Source organism: Mustela lutreola, chromosome 3 (genome assembly GCF_030435805.1).
Source record: "Mustela lutreola isolate mMusLut2 chromosome 3, mMusLut2.pri, whole genome shotgun sequence".
Classification (NCBI taxonomy): Eukaryota; Metazoa; Chordata; class Mammalia; order Carnivora; family Mustelidae; genus Mustela; species Mustela lutreola.
Window position 1 is genome coordinate 37237131 of NC_081292.1, and position 16101 is coordinate 37253231.

General features: G+C 43.7%; 1 protein-coding gene across 6 annotated transcripts in view; it reads right to left on the minus strand.

The window, feature by feature from the left end:
• The window catches only part of VPS13B (vacuolar protein sorting 13 homolog B), a 792142-nt gene that overhangs the window by 33600 nt on the left and 742441 nt on the right, over nt 1–16101 (minus strand). For all 6 annotated transcript variants that reach the window (XM_059165934.1, XM_059165936.1, XM_059165932.1 and 3 more), the window contains 5 exons: nt 15024–15212; nt 12470–12616; nt 10215–10498; nt 7572–7699; nt 7128–7327 (listed from right to left, as the gene is read on the minus strand). In XM_059165934.1, coding sequence (XP_059021917.1) covers nt 7128–7327; nt 7572–7699; nt 10215–10498; nt 12470–12616; nt 15024–15212 — 948 coding nt within the window. The remainder of the gene's footprint in view (nt 1–7127; nt 7328–7571; nt 7700–10214; nt 10499–12469; nt 12617–15023; nt 15213–16101) is intronic.

Consider the following 16101-nt stretch of genomic DNA (forward strand, 5'->3'; position numbering starts at 1 on the left):
CTTCTGAGGACTTTCTGCCAGAACCTGGTGGTTTACAGGATGTGTGGGGGCAGGAGGAAGAGGGAAAGGAAGGTATTGGGGTACAGCAGGAAAAATATAGGCTCAGAAGACTGACAGCTAGAGTTTGGATCCCAGGCCACTTGCTTTGTGAAAGGTGACCTCCCTGGGCTTCAGGTAGTATCTGCCTTTAAGGAATGTGGCAGGGACTAAAGATCATATTTGTAGAATGCTTGACGTAAAGCAGGAATTCAATACAAATTTACAGAAATCTTATTTAAGGTTTCTATAGTGGGAAGGAGCGACTCTAAGAGAAGCTGGCTTCTCTTAGAAGTGGAAAATGGTCACTTTGGTTTCAGACATGCTGGGTTTGAGGTGCTTGTGAGTTTCAGGTGGAGATGTCTGGTGGTTGGCGAAGAATAAGACTTGAAGCTTAGGAGAGATGCAGGGGCCCGAGATGGATCTGAGTGACTGGATGATAGCTGGTAGCTAAAGCAGTGAGAGTTGATCTCCAAGAGGAAAAAAGGTAGATGAATTTTTAAAATGATCAGTTTCTAAAATGAGAAAATGATGGATAAGGGCGAAAACAAAATAGCGATGTTCAGAGTATAAGTCTTCCCTCTGTATACAGCTGAAAAATATCTAGGGGAATCCCTACTCCCAAGTATCTTTAAGAGCAGGTGTGTCTCAGCTGGAACAAACTGTAGACACATAGAAGACTCTAGACCACAGCACTTGGCAGATATGCAGAAGTGGGTACCAACTAGCTGATGTCTGTTCTATCCTTGATATGGGATGTAGGGGAAGGCGAGGGAAGTAAACAAAAAGCCAAAATAGCTTTACTGCATGTTTTAGAAATCAGATACTCTCTTGGGCTGATTAAGTCTTCTTCTATGTAAAGGTTCCCGGACAGAGGCTAAGGGTATGTTGGAAAATGACCACATGCTCTTCAAGCGGTAGTTCTCAGGGTTATTCCCTCTGTCTGATCTGCACCAAGTGGACTGATTACATTACTTGAGTCCTGGCTCATCAAGGCATTTAGCAAAGTGTCATGATAACCTTGAAAGCAAGATAAGAAACACCTTAAACAGTATGGCTTAAAAAACGTTTTCAGGTGCATTTTCTTATTTAAGAGATGTGGCCAGATGACTGTGCATTTTGAGGTGTTAGTGGCTAACTGAACCCATGCATTCGGGAGGTACCTAGTGATTTACCACGGCCTGCAGACCTTGGACTTGTCCTGTTCGACATACTTATTAATGACTCGGACGAACACGTAGAATGCATGCTCACCACATCTATAGATGACATAAAGCTACCAACGATACTTAATATGTTGGATGACAGCATCACAAATTTTTTTTAAAGTGATTTCAACAAGCTGGACGAGGCCAATAGCAACAAGATTTAATTTATTGGGGATAAATGCAAAGTCCTGTCACTGGGTTCAAAAAGTCAACTGTACAGCGAGTCATATGATAAAGACCTGGGGGATGTGGTTGACCACAAGTTCAATAATAACAAACAGTCTGAACTTGTTAATAAAAAGCTAACTCAATCTTCCACTTTATTAATGGAAGCACAGGGAGGTAATAGCTGGTTAGACCACATTTGGAATAGTATGTATAATTCTGGCTGCCAGATTTTTAAAAGGGAACATAACACACTAGTGTATTCAGACAAGGGTAACTGTGGTGATGGGTCTGGAAATCACATTTACTGAAGGAATGATTCAAGGAACCAGCAATGTTTGGCCTGGATAAGGGAACACTTAGAGAAGATGTGGAGGCGGCCTTCAAATAATTGTAGTGTTGCTATATTAGAGGGGAAGTAAACAATCTGTGATGCCCCAGAGGGTAAAACAAGGATGAAGGAGTGGATGCCACGGAGGGAGGATTTTCAGTTCGACATGGGCAGAAACTTTCCTATAGTCACTGCTGGAATGAAACTGAGCCAGAAGACTGAGGGGAGATGGCACGGGAGGGACTCTTGCCCTGGATAGAGGGGAAAGTAGAAAACCTCTTCTAACCTGTGCTTTCATGAACCTTCAGGTAGCAATTCCTGTAGCCAGGGCTGGACTCCAAAGGACAGACTGTGACCTCCACTTGGTACAGGAAAAACAAGACTGGGTCACATGTGGGCACATCCTGGTTCCAGTCTGATCCTGCTTAGTTATAAGCCACCTAGTTGATTACTCTTTAAGTCTCAATCTTCTCATCAGGAAAAGAAACACACAAATTATTGCCCTAATGATCCTAGAATTTTTGCTGTGATCAAACGCTCTGTCTTGGGACTTATACCACTTGACTGGATTTACTTACTTCTGCTCAGTTCCTTGGAGCAGGAGTAAAGCCTTGTTCGGGGCAAAAGGTTTGGCCCTGGATAGTTCCTCCATTAAACTTGCCAAATAAATGAACGGAAGAATAGAGACTGTGGATGCGCAAGTACTTTGTAAATGGCAGAGAGCTACAGAAACATGAAGGACCGTTACTCCGCCTCTTCCACACACATGGAAAAGAAAACGCTGGTGATGCTGACTCCACCGAACACTTCTGCTAAGCATCAAAGATAGTGAGAATTTACTGGATCTTTTTAGAAGAAAACTCACCTGCAAACCTTCTGGGGTTTTTACGGGCTCATTTTTCTTTGCTGCTTCAATGGCTCAGAAATTGCTTTTCATAAACAAGTCAAAGACTTCCCATGGCTCTTAAGATAAAAACCTAAATCCTTGGCTGCAGATACTGAATCTGCCCGGGTTTGGCCTTGAACTGCCTCACTGGTCCCTGTCCCGGCCCCTTTTCCTTCATCTGGCACTCTGGCCACCTTGGCATTTAGATCCCTGAAGGGACCAGGCTCCCTGTCTGAGCACAGAAGCTTCAAACACATTGCTTTCTTCACCCAGAAAAAATCTCCCACTTTCTTGTCTACTTCATGCCTGTTCAATCTGAAGTACGGGATCCCTTACTGGAGAGGATCCCTTACTGGAGAGGTTCCCTTACTGGAGAGGTTCTTCTTAGCCTCCCAAGCTCATCTGCTGGACACCCTAGCAGGACCACTGACCTTCCCTTCACAGTTGCCCCCAGAGTTCCCAACACGATAGCCTTGGGAGCATTTGCTTATTATTTGTCTCCCCAATGTGTCTCCCTGATGGGATCAAAACTGTGACTTAAAATGGTCCACATAAGCTCATTTTTTAAAATGTCTTCTTATTTATTCAGAATCTAGAGATGTTTCCCCCAGAGTCAGGCTCACACCTGATAAAAAGTTAAGGCTAAGAGCACCCGCTGCTGCTTTGGGACCTCTGGTGAGTAACTAGGGAATGTCTTCTAGCCACATGTCAGCTAGTAACACAGCCCAGGAAAACCCACATGAAGAATGGTCAGAATTTTATGGCCTACACACCATCAGATCTTCCCAGGAATTCCTGATCTAAAGAACACCTCTTTATGTTATTATAAACTTACTTTCCGCCTGACCCTGTCATATTCCATCTCAAAAGTATAGGACATGACACTGTCTTATTTCCAGAGCTGAGGCAAGGGGCAATCACTGGCAAAAGCTAAAGGAGTTGTCTTCCTTGAGCAAACTGGTGATTTTACGGTGTTTTTATCCTGCCATTTTTTTTTTCTTTAAAAGATTTTTAAAAATTTATTTGTCAGAGAGATAGAGAGAGTACAGGAAGGCAGAGTGGCAGGCAGAGGCAGAGCGAGAAGCAGGCTCCCTGCGGAGCAAGGAGCCCAATGTGGGACTCGATCCCAGGATGCTGGGATCATGACCTGAGCCGAAAGCAGCTGCTTAACCAACTGAGCCACCCAGGCGCCCCTATCCTGCTTTTTAAGGTAAGCTTTGAAATTTGCATCATAGGCCTCAGACCCAGGGCTGAGGAAAGGCTCTTGGAAAATGAACTCACTTCTACAGAAGGGCTGCTTCCTTTCATCAGAGGACACAACTCCCTTTACTCCCCAGTGATTTATACACGCTGGTGTATTCCTGAGATGTCGGTGAGGCTCTGAAACACATCTTCCTGTGGAGTAGGAAGCAAACTGTGGTCTGCTGGACATATGGCACACAGCTCTTCAAAGATTAATGGGAACATGAGCCTTTGCTGGGTCCTCAGACCAGGGATGATAAGGGTGTTGGAAAGAATACCTCCTCCTAGCTTTGAAGTATCTGTGACTACAAAGGTTTGAGGAAATTTAGAGTGAATGGGAATCCCTCAAATAAGGTTTGGCAGGCAGAAGGCCTGTTGTCAAGAATTCCCTAGACACAGAGAAGCAAGCAAGGTTTGAAAAATTTTCAAACTGACGCAGAGGAGTTCAGGAGCCCTTGGGAAGTTTGCAATCTTTATTTTGTAAGTTAATGAGACCAGGAGCATCTCGGGGTCTGCGCAGATCTAGCAGGTTCTCAGTGTGCAGCCCATGAGTGCTGAGGACAGAAACCATACCCCTCTAGGGTGGGGACCACTACAAAGGCAGGTCTCCAAGGTGAATGTGGCCCCTGGTGGCTCGGCTTGTCCTGCACCTGTCCCTGGCTGCATCCTCCACCTGATCCCACTGCTAACTCACTCCCCAGAGCCCCCAGCCCTCTCTCCTCAGCAGGTGATCTACTCCGTACTTCAAACTCAGTCCTCAGTGCATCAGTTCCCTCAATGTCCTGGTCCCTCCCTCGAAGCAGCTCTCCCTAACCTCTGCCCACCTCTTTCCTGCAGGCAGAGAAGAGGACGAGGTCCTCCTGTTCCAGCGCAACCTCACTCCTGGGGCCCTGGACTTGTCTCCCGGGCACTCCTCACTGACCTCTCCACTTCTCCTTGACCGCCTCCACCCCTGCAGCGCAGAGACCGGCCTCCTCCGCTGCATGGCCCCACTCCTGGAAAACACAGTTCTCACATGTGCCTCCCCTCCCTCCCTTCCGCTCACTCTGAACTTGTCATTTCCAATCGCTACCTTCTTCCCTCCTTCTGCCACCTTCCAGCCTGTCAACTTTGCTCCTCGGGGGCTCTCTGTCTCCCCTGCCTGGTGGTCCTCCTGCCACTCTGCCTCTTCCTCTCCGTCTCTTTTGCTGCTCTGCACTGACACGCTGGCCTTTCCCAAGGCTAGACCCAGGGCTCTCATGCCCTCCTTCACACCACCTCTCTAGCCTAGTCTCATCTTCTCATTCATTCATTCATTCATTCAGTCCTTCATTCAGTCCTTCATTTACGGATTTGATATTTACTCTTACCGTGCCGACAGGCACTCTCCCACAGGCCGAGGAGGAATTAGGCAGGTATCTGACCGCCAGGAAATCTAACTTGGTGGGAAATCACTTAAAGAAATATCTAGAGAGGTGCCTGGGTGGCTCAGTCAGTTGCGGTCCTGGGACTGAGCCCCGCATCGGACTCCCTGCTCAGTGGGGAGTCTGCTTCTCCCTCTGCTCCTCTAACCCCCTCACCTCTGGCTCAGGCTTGCTCTTGCTCTCTCTCTCTCAAATACATAAATTCTTAAAAAAAAAAAAGCAATTCAATGTTACAAGTGTTATATGAACAAATGGGGGGCCTGTAGTGGGGAGGAGACTTCACAGTAGGGGGAAGACAGAGAGTCTGTCAGGAGATGAGAAACAATGTGCCAGCTGGGGAAAAGGGGTGTTCAGGAATCCCAGGTGGGGAAGTAGGATTCATAGCATAGTGGTATGGAACAGTGCTTTGGAATCAGGCACGTCTGGATCAAATCCCAGTCATTTTTCTAGTAACGCCAAGGAATTGGGCTGTGTTACTTCTGGAGGTCTCAGTTTTCACTCGTGTAACATGGGGACCATTGACCTGTCTCTTATGGCTACGTAGACTTAGAGAGGAATGAATGACAAGAGCTCAGCATGATGCCTGGTGTGCAGTAAACGATTATTAAATGATAATCATTATTACAGTAAATATATTTGTAACTTTAATAGATGTCTTGTAACCATTACCGTGAATGGGACCTACTAATGAATGAATAGGTGTGGAAGATCTGTAACCAAGTACAGCACAGATCACTCAGCCCTAAAATGGAAGAAAGCAGCATCACACGCCATGACACGGACCGACACCGAAGACACTAACTACGCTGAGGGAAATGAGCCGGCACGGCAGGCCGTGGTGGCAGGACGTGTGTGGTGTGGTTCCGCTCACAGGTGGTGCCTTGAACCTGACAAGCTCAGAGCGCCAAGGATAGCTGTGGTCCCCGGGGGCTGAGCGGAGGGAGGATGGACTAGAGGATGGACCAGAGAGAGGTGACTGCTATATAATAGTGACTTTTTTTGTTATACACCGGAAGATGGCAAATTTTAAGTATAGGAGACATGAAATGCTAGGTTCATATGCCATTTTCAACAAAAATAAACCACCACCAACACGGAGAGCAAGACAGACAAATTGGGACATTTATCTGTTCCAGGTTTTTAAACTGTACTTATATTTGCAGACTGTTATGTACTTTTAGCAAAAATATGCCTATTTTTAAAGTAAGTTTTGAAATTTTCTAAAGAGGGGATGTATCTAGGGTTGCCATTATGATTTTCCTAAAATCTGGACAGTAGGACCACCCTCTATGTAGAGAAGTCTAACAATTTTATTTCATTCTTGACCTTGGATTAGACCCAAGAGGGGCTTGCCTTTACGAAGTGCTCCTTGCTGGTTAACAGTTGTAAGTACATTTGGGAAACCCAGACTTGTATCTCAGAATTTATAACCTAATGAGGATGGAAAAATGGATACACCTGCGTCCTCACACAGGGACAAGAAGTGCAGCATTTGGAAAAGTCTGTTTAAAAACAGGCAAGCACGGGGGCATGGGTGGCTCAGTTGGTTAAGCTGCTGCCTTCGGCTCAGGTCATGATCCCAGGGTCCTGGGATCCAGCCCTGCATTGGGCTCTCTGCTCAGCGGGGAGCCTCCTTTTCTCTCTCCCTCTGCCTGCCACTGTGCTTACTTGGGCTCTCTCTCTATCTCTCTGTCAAAATAAATAAATAAATAAATAAATAAAATCTTTAAAAACAAATGAACAAACAAACAAACAAAAACCCCAAAAACAAAAATAAAAAAACCAGACAAGCATAGAAGCCTTAGAAAAGGGAATCTGTGTTTGGGCCATGGCAGGAAGATGCGTGGCTCACTGACCTGTGTCCCCTGGTTGTTGATGTCAATGGCATCACTCCACTCGCTTGTTATGTCCTCTAGAGATTCCACTCTCAGGAAGAGGCTGGGAAGTAAGTCTTTGGTCTTGCAGTCTGGATAACTGGAAATCTGATGATATAGTTCATGATGAATTGAGCACTCAGAAGGAATTCTTCTGCAATAAACCTCAAACTTAGGAATATCTGAAATTTAAAAAAAAAAGGCATATGAAGACTTAGGCCTTGAAGACATAGAGAAGAGATATTAAACATAATGCAGCAGGAGAAACTTCTGGAAGAGGGACAAATGATACTTTTATTTAAACATTCTTCACAGGATCACAGGTAGCTACTGAATTAAAAACCTCTGGAAAAAAAATAAATAAATAAAAACCTCCAGAAAGAATACAAGCTTAATATTATTTAAATTCAATGTGACAAAATATACCTTTGATATTTTCCTTTATAAGGATTGTTACTGGACATCTGTTGTGGAAAATTATTCGAGGACTAGGGTCTTCAGAGAGGGTTAAGTAAGTCACTCCACAGTGTTCTTGATATGTCAGTACTACTGCCCTAGAATGAAATCAAATCAAATGACAGAAGTGGTTTAGAAAAAGATGAATGCTTACTCTCCTGGTACGTGTTTATTCAGATTTGTAACACTCACCACCCCACATCTTCTTCTCTTTTATCCACCAGAGGAAATGCTTCCAGAGAAAGGAGCCCATCCTCTCACCCACTAACCATCATACGCTAATTATAGCTTTACTGATTTTTTTTTTCACGGCAATGTTAGCACATGATTATCATAAAATATTCAAAGACGTAAAAAAATATTTAAAAGGGAAAAAACATAACTTCTACCACTTAGAATTACAGCTAACCTTCCACTAATAACCCTGCTTTCTGCTCTGCTTTTCTCTGGGCAAATGTGCCTTAAGCTCTTCATGCACAGTCCCGTCCTCCTCAACAGTGCCTGGTAAGTCTTGGCAAGAGAGGAGCTGACGTGCTTTTAGAAGGAGTGCCAGAGAATCTGGGTCCTTGGTCTTTTTATATTCTAAAAGTAGGTAGGCTCATGATGCCTGCTGTCAATTTGCACAACATTGTCGAACTTTACGTGATTTCCACTTTGACTACCAAGAGCAAAACTGTCTTAATTGGCTTTGGAAAAACTGCTGTGTGGGCATAGGCAATGGAGACACTGAAATTTTCCAGTTTACACCACAGACGACCAAACAACATTTCATATCAAAACAGGAAAAAAAAAATCCTCTCTGCAGTTTAAATTGCATGGACTGATCAAATTAATGAAAGGAATTGGATATTTGCCAAAGGTGGCCCTCAGTTTACACGGATGGAGAGGGATGGACAGTGCACTGAAGAATTTCTCATTTGCCATTTATCCTATTCACCAGTGTGAGTCCTCCCCAAAGATCATATCTGTCTGAAATGCTAAAGTGAACTGTCCATTAGCATTTGGCGAAATCATATTAATAACACCATCAGGGGCACCTGGGTGGCTCAGTGGGTTAAAGCCTCTGCCTTCAGCTCGGGTCATAATCCCAGGGTCCTCGGATTGAGCCCCTCATCGGGCTCTCTGCTTAGCAGGGAGCCTGCTTACCTTCCTCTCTCTCTCTGCCTGACTCTCTGCCTACTTGTGATCTCTGTCTATCAAATAAATAAATAAAATCTTTAAAAAAAAATACCATCAAATGCGCAGGGTCGGAGTGAGGGGAGGACAGAGACAGGAGGAGATGGGGCTGTAGGAAGTGAATTCACTTGCAGAGTACAGGCCTTGGATGCATACCAAAGTTTTTTTCCCAGCCTAATTTTGAAAGAGCTGGGGCAAGCCAACCTCAGAGAATTTCTTCTTGCTAGCCAAGAAAGCTGGGAGCCAGGACTAACATATGGTATTTTCAATCGAATATCTAGTTTGGTATTCATAGATAAGATTAAATTATATTAATAAAATCATGTCTTCCAATTCTTAGAATTTTAAACATCAATCCCAAATGCAATTTTATTTAAGATTTTGCCTTTCTGTTTTAAAAATAAATTTTGTTTTCTCGACATAAGTTCACATCGCTTTAAAAAATGCTTCCTTAAACTCACCACACTTAGCTTCTCCAGCCAGAATATAAATATAACCACTCCTCTCCAGGATCAGGGGATGAAAAGTGTTTATAAAATCAGGGATATTTCTGAATGCTGTGAAAGACGAAGGGGTGTGTGTAGGGAGCAGGGCCTCACTATTATGGATGACATGAGTTAGGAAGTTATCTTTTAAACTATGACTATTAGAAATCTCTGTAGACATCAAAAAGTTAGGGAACTAAAGTCTCAAAGTCTGTAAATTCTCAATCATGGGAAGAAGGCACCTCTGGTAAGATCACAGTATGTGTTCTTTTGTCCTTTTTACATATACCATAAATAAGTTATTCCTGACAGCTACAGAAGGAACGTACTGCATGCAAGACAACCACAGACTAAAAGTCCAGTATGCACAAACCATTACATGTCTCCAGCTAGATTCTGTGGTTGTTATTTGCATAATTGGTAATCGGTAATTGGAGCAACTTGCGTGCAGGAACAACCACAGAACAGAGTCTTCTGTGACTTGTGTTTATCTAAGTTATCTCTCTTAATGGCTTTTAAAGAAAAATTCCATTTTGAAGTCGATGTAAAATATGGCAAAGGAGAAAGGTTTTCCAACTTGCCTCCCTCATATTTTAACCCTTGACAGAGGCTAAGAAGTCCTCTTGGAAGGTGATCTTTTCCTTGTGTTGTGTTGCCACCAATCTATGGGACAAACACTATCATCCCCCCCCCCCCACCCCCCCCCCCCCCCCCCCCCCCGCCAAAGGATAAGCTGTGTCAGCAGTAGAGGAAAAATCTTCACCGGTAGGATACTGGGCCAACCCACATGTGATCAAAGCATTTGCCCAATTGCCTACAATATCTAGAAGTCATGAAAAATAAAAGTAAAACCTAGTTTTACATCTGGGGAGCTCTGCAGCCGTTCCTCTGTCCCTCCCAGCACCTGGACGAAGAGCCGCACTGACAAAGAAGGGCATTCACACAGATGTACCTGGTGCAGAAGCCATTGTCCCCACGGTTTCTGAGGGGCACTGCTACACTCTGTCTGGGAAACTCTTGTCTAACTATGGCCGGCAGGCTCCAGCCCAGGGAGCCAGCGGCACCTGCCGCAGGAGAAAAGGCCAGCAAGATCTGTTTCTGAAGCAGGGATGTGTCCAGTGGTGACTGGCTGACATCAGGCATTAAGTCCCAGCAAGGAAGGGAGCTGGATGTCACAGCAGACTGCTCTCCGCCTGGGCAAATGCTAAAAGTAGCACTGTCTGGAACATGAAAATACTGAAAAAAAGAGAAAAAGACAATGCTGAGATAGCACAGCGGCTACAACAATGGAGAGAAGTTAAGCTTTTGAAGGCACAGCTTCTAAAAAACCATAACCGTGGATTCTCAGGAGGTAGCCAAGTAGGGCACTCGGGTATGTTAGAAAAAAAGCCCAAGAGAAAGCCCTAATGAGACCATTACAAGCAGTGGGAGCAGGGTCTGCTTTTCTAGACATAATGAAACATGATAAGGCCGGGGCGATTTAGAAGGTGATGCAAAGTTCTCAATATACCCCAGGTACTGCAAAAATCCAGATGTCGTAAGGGGAAACATGCCATGTGCTAGAGAGGGAGTCCTCTTGGATAGGGATTGGCCAAACAGAAAGGGTGAGCCCTGAGAGGCCTTGGGCAGAAGAGAGCTGATGAGCTGGGAGCTCAGAAGGTAATTTTTGTGTAAGGCTTATCCTGAGGGAGGAAGAAACTCTGACCCCAACCCTCAGTTGAAGTTCCACAGGGTTTCTGGCACAGGTAGAGAGTCTTGGGGTTTCAGACTTAAAATGGACCTTTAGAGATACTTTATTTTAAACCCCCCTTTCACATCTGAGGAAGCTGCTTTCCAGAGAACTGATGACTTGTCCAACAACACAGAGATGGTGAGTGGCAAAGCCCAGCCAGAGCCCTGCTTCCTGCTTCCTATTTGGTGGTTTTACCACTATCCCACATGGTGTTCCTGAGAGGCCAGGGATTACCATGTCTTTAAAGAAGTTCCCACACCTGCCTGATGCAGGGTAGGGTTGACAGAGGGGACACTCCCCACCTGCCCAGAAGAACCTGGGCCTTCCCTTTGTCTTCAGGAAGCTGAGGTAAGTTCATTGTGATGCTCGTGGTGTGGCTGCTGCTGGGTACCACCATTTCCTGAGTGCCTCACCTGTTTACTCATATTATCTCATTTAATTGCCACCAAAACCCTGCAAGGAATGTGAAATTATGCCTATTTTCAGATGAAGAAATGTCAGCATGGAAATCCCTGACCCAATGTCTCAGAAAGCACTAGGGTGGGAAGAAGCAGGAGAATTATCTGCACATATGCTGATTCTCTTGCCAAATCCTCACCTAAAATGTGAACATTGTTGACCTGTACCCCCCAGCTGGGGACTTCTGGTCACCCAGTTATTCTATTAGTACTTCGGTGAACCAAGATGAAATTCTATTATTCTGACATTTTTGGCAATACCATAATGCACTGTGAGCTTAGAAGTATAAGACTTTCATCCTATTTTATTGTTCTAATGTAATTTTTAGGAGCTGAAAGGGATAAAAATAAACGCAGACAGAGGTAAAGAAAGAAATATGTTCCTATGTGATCGTTTCAATAGCATAAAACAATAGCAGACCACTTAGCATATTACGTGTTCAAGTCCTTTTAAAAGATCTCCTTACTCTCCCAAAACATAAGTGTTCATTTTAATTGTATAAAGAAGTGAATCAAAAAAACCCTTCTTGGATTCATTTCCTGCATATCCTGCCAGCGAGATGTCCACATAAATGAGCAGGGACATTTTCACAGTTACTCTCCTCGTGGGCAGAGAACTCTGGGCTCCTAGATCCCGGCTCTGCGGGGCCGAGCCTCTGACCACATGGCTCCTCTCAGCCCCGCAGCCTGGGAGGCAGATGGTCTTTTCCATGAGCCCCAGGAGCCAGTCCTCAGGCCCTGGCCCTGCTGGGGGGGCTCTGGGTTAGCGAGCGTGCTGGAAGTGTGTGCCCCAGCCCTGAGCAGATGGGGTGCAGGCGGCACTGATCCGGCTGCGTGTCAGGATCTGCTGCTTTCATAGGATTTCTGCTCATGAATTACCTTGGAAGTGCTGACCAGGACAACTGTGCTTTAATTCAATAACAAGTAAATTTCTTTTTACCTATATTCAGTCACAGTTTTCTCTAGGCTAAAAAATTCATCTTACTTATTGCTGATATATCAAAACTGAAGGCTTACCTCCTTTCCAGACTGGGGTTTGGAGACAGATAACTGCGGCTTGTAGAATATCTGATATGGCATATTATTGACTATTATGGTCTTGTCTTCAATCTGAATAATTTGTATGCCCTGCTGTACCATGGAGGAGATGCAGAACTGACATAGCTATAAAACAATTGAGGAAAGAATAATTTTTATAAAATACAATAAGGCAAAAAAATATAAGGCATATCAAACTTTCTTATTTTTAAAAGGTCATTTTATCTATTGGTTTGCTCTGGACAGTACCAATTTTACCTTTTGCTCCAGAGTATTTATTGGTGTCCCCTTTCAGTCTCAAAAATGTCCCCGCCCTTAAAAGGGGCCACTATTACAACAGGGGATCCCAGCGAACCAGTTCTTTCTGCTGCTACGGTACAATGACGGAGAATTGTTTTCAAGTTTTATAACCAATTTCCTCACAAAATATTTATCTATAAACACTTTTACTTAACAGATGTCACACATCTTTTCAACATAAAGAATTCAGTTAAGCATTCCTCTCCCCTTCTTCATGCTTATCACAGCAGCTCCCTCGCCAAAGGCCTAGTGGGGACCACTGGGTGTTCTGAGGACTTGAACAGTGATGATGATTAAAAAAATCAATGCTTGGCCCTCATATGCTGCTTTCTTGTGAGCTGCTTTTTGATGTGTGTTAACTCACAGAATCCTTACAAAACCCACTTGGGGCAGCTACTATGATCCCCATTTTATAGAAGACAGCAATGAGGCTTAAAGAGGTTAAGTAACTTGCTCACGGTCATAAAGACAGAGACGGTTTAGCTGGGATTGGAAACCATGCAGTCTGACTCTGTGGTATTTCTCTTACCCCCCATGTACCCTGTCATTCCTTCACCGCAATACTGACAGGTGGTCAGAGAAGATATCCGTTGCCTGACGATCTCCACTTAGTAAGTGGTAATGTCAGGACAGCAGTTCTCAAAGAGTGGCCTGGGACTCGTGTGTGTGTGTGTGTGTGTGTGTGTGTGTGTGTGTATGTGAGTGAGTGAGACGGGGAGTCTTTGAGATCCTTTTAGGGGGTCCAAAGGTCAAAACTGTTTTCATAATAATACCTAGATGCTCTTGTCTTTTCTACTCTAATTCTCTAATGAGTGTACCGTGGAGTTTTCCAGGGGTTTTATGACCTATGATGTCATCACTGTCACGGCCAGCAGAATGTATGCTTGCGTATTCTTGCATTCTAAAGTTTTTGTATTCATTTCTAGTTTGATGGATACCAGTGGCTAAAACCCACATAAATAAAAGTGTTTTGGAGGTCTGCAATGATGTTGGAGAGAATAAAGGGGTCCCAGCCCTAAAAAGTTTGAGAATCACTAGGAAAGAATAAGGAGACATCAATACATATAATAATGTATTTTCCAGCAGTCCGTTCATTCGTTCACATTCATGTAGCACTTGGCTGTGGCCACTCTCTGAGGTGCAGGAGGTACTGGGTGTTGGATGGTGTATTGTGACATTTTTCCTAGGTTTTGATGGTCGATCTCAACTTACAAGTCTTCAGCTTTGGGTGATTCACGCTTACAGTTCTTTGCCATTTACACCCATGTTACAGTCTTCTGGCCGGCAGCGCATAAACATGTGTTGCCCAGACAACTCTGAGGAAATGGATACCAGCCTTGAATACTGAAGAGAAACAACTTCTTTGTATCGGAGAAATTTATTTTTAAAAAGTCACCAAATGACACTAACTTTTTTCAAGAAGCTCTTCAAAGACGCCCGTCAAAATTGAACTTCTCCCCGGAGTAAGGTCATTCTGAATCACGCTACTCTGATGAAGTAGCCCTTCGTCTGACTGGGGAGGGCTGAGATAATGAAGAAGGTAGGAAGTGCAGCATGAGACCCCATGAGACACTATGATATTGTGCTGCCGAACACACAGGTTAATATCATTTGTGACCGTATTACTCAAATTAATTGCTTTTCATAGACTTTCGAAAAGATGGAGGCTGAAAATCACACACCATCAGTATTTAGCTCAATAACCGAGGAAGTAGGTTTTCTGTATTCATATAGTCATGGGTACCAGTTCTCTGTTCAGGAACAGAACTCCCTCATAACCTTTGGTTCTACGGGAAGATCAGCGTAGCTGTTGCTCAGCGTACCCTTTTTCCAGGAACATAATCTTTGCTATAGGAGGTTTGTCCTTTCCCTCCGTGCTCAGAATGTTAGCAACTCTACTTCCTGCTCCAAGGAAAGGAGGCCAAGTACCATTTGTGGATATTTTGGAATAAGTTCATTTTCCCCCCACATACGATCCATCAAGTGACTGCTGAGTGTTCTGAAACAGAGCGGTTATTGGATAAATTATGTGACATGGCTTTTATCACTGGTAAAGGGGGAAAAAAAACCCCTGTGAAACAGAGAGGTCTAAGAAATCGCGTGTTTTACTGTTATAAATGGTCTAGAGCATGTGACACCGAGAAGGGATTAAAAAGAAAAGGACAGCCTCATATTAAACCGGTTGAGGGGATGGCATGCTCTTCCCCCCGAGCCATGAAGACTTTGATCCTACCTTCTGATGTCCTGGGAAAGCACCAAGTCTTATTTCAGCATCAACAAATCCTTCTTCGTCCAATGACACAACTTCACCATTACCTCCGTCTTTCCACTTTGGAGATGTCAGGTTATGGACCAGTTTAATTGCTACTGACTTGTGCACAGTGTTTGTATTTGCCCAGTATATTCCAATTTGAAAAGCCTCCTGGAAAAACAATGCCTCAATTATAAAGTATTTTTCTTAACTTTGATAGTTTTACCTCAATTCACAGGAATTTTTTATATTATATAATAGGTCTACTTAGGCAACCAAATCCCTTTATGAGTTGTGTTTTTGTTTTTGGAATGGCAACATACATTTTATTATAGTTCTCAATGTTTTCTTTGATTCACAATGGAATTTATATTCATGGAAGGGGAGAAAAAAAAAATCTAACCCAAACTGTGGCTCCCCTATAAATAACAAAAACTTAAAAATGAAGGGCTTCATTTCATTTGACTAGAGAATAATACGCAACCTTAGGTACATGTAGGTCAGCATTCCAATTCCATAAGGAAACATCATCCGATTATTTTAAAAAAACACAAACACACACAGGAAAAATGCAATTGAATAAAGATGTTCATGAACTAGAACTCAAAAAAAGGCCTCTCCAATTGCTTCCCACCAGGAAAACATTTTATTTAGAAGTTCTTTGCATTCTATTTTCCTACAGATTTATGTGCTTTCTTGAAATGGGTTAGCCTCATCAAGAAAGTTCTCTTGTGATGGAATACAGTCTTGCCGTGAAATTCTGTTTTATATTAGGGTCCCACCCCCAATGCCAGTAATGACTCCATATTGTTATTATCAACAACCAGGTGGAATGGACATCCAGGTCTTTATAAGGGAAAAGGGGCTCTGATAAAAATAGTTGCTCAGAAAGCCTTGAAGATCTCTGAGAATTTCCCTAAGAACCCCAAGTGTATTTAGGGAGTGGGTTAGCACAGAATATGGCTCTATATCCTTAACATACCTTGAGTAGGCCAATCATAATGCTTGTCAAATATCCTGCACAGAGTGAAAATGAAAATGAAAATGTAACTAGTACAAG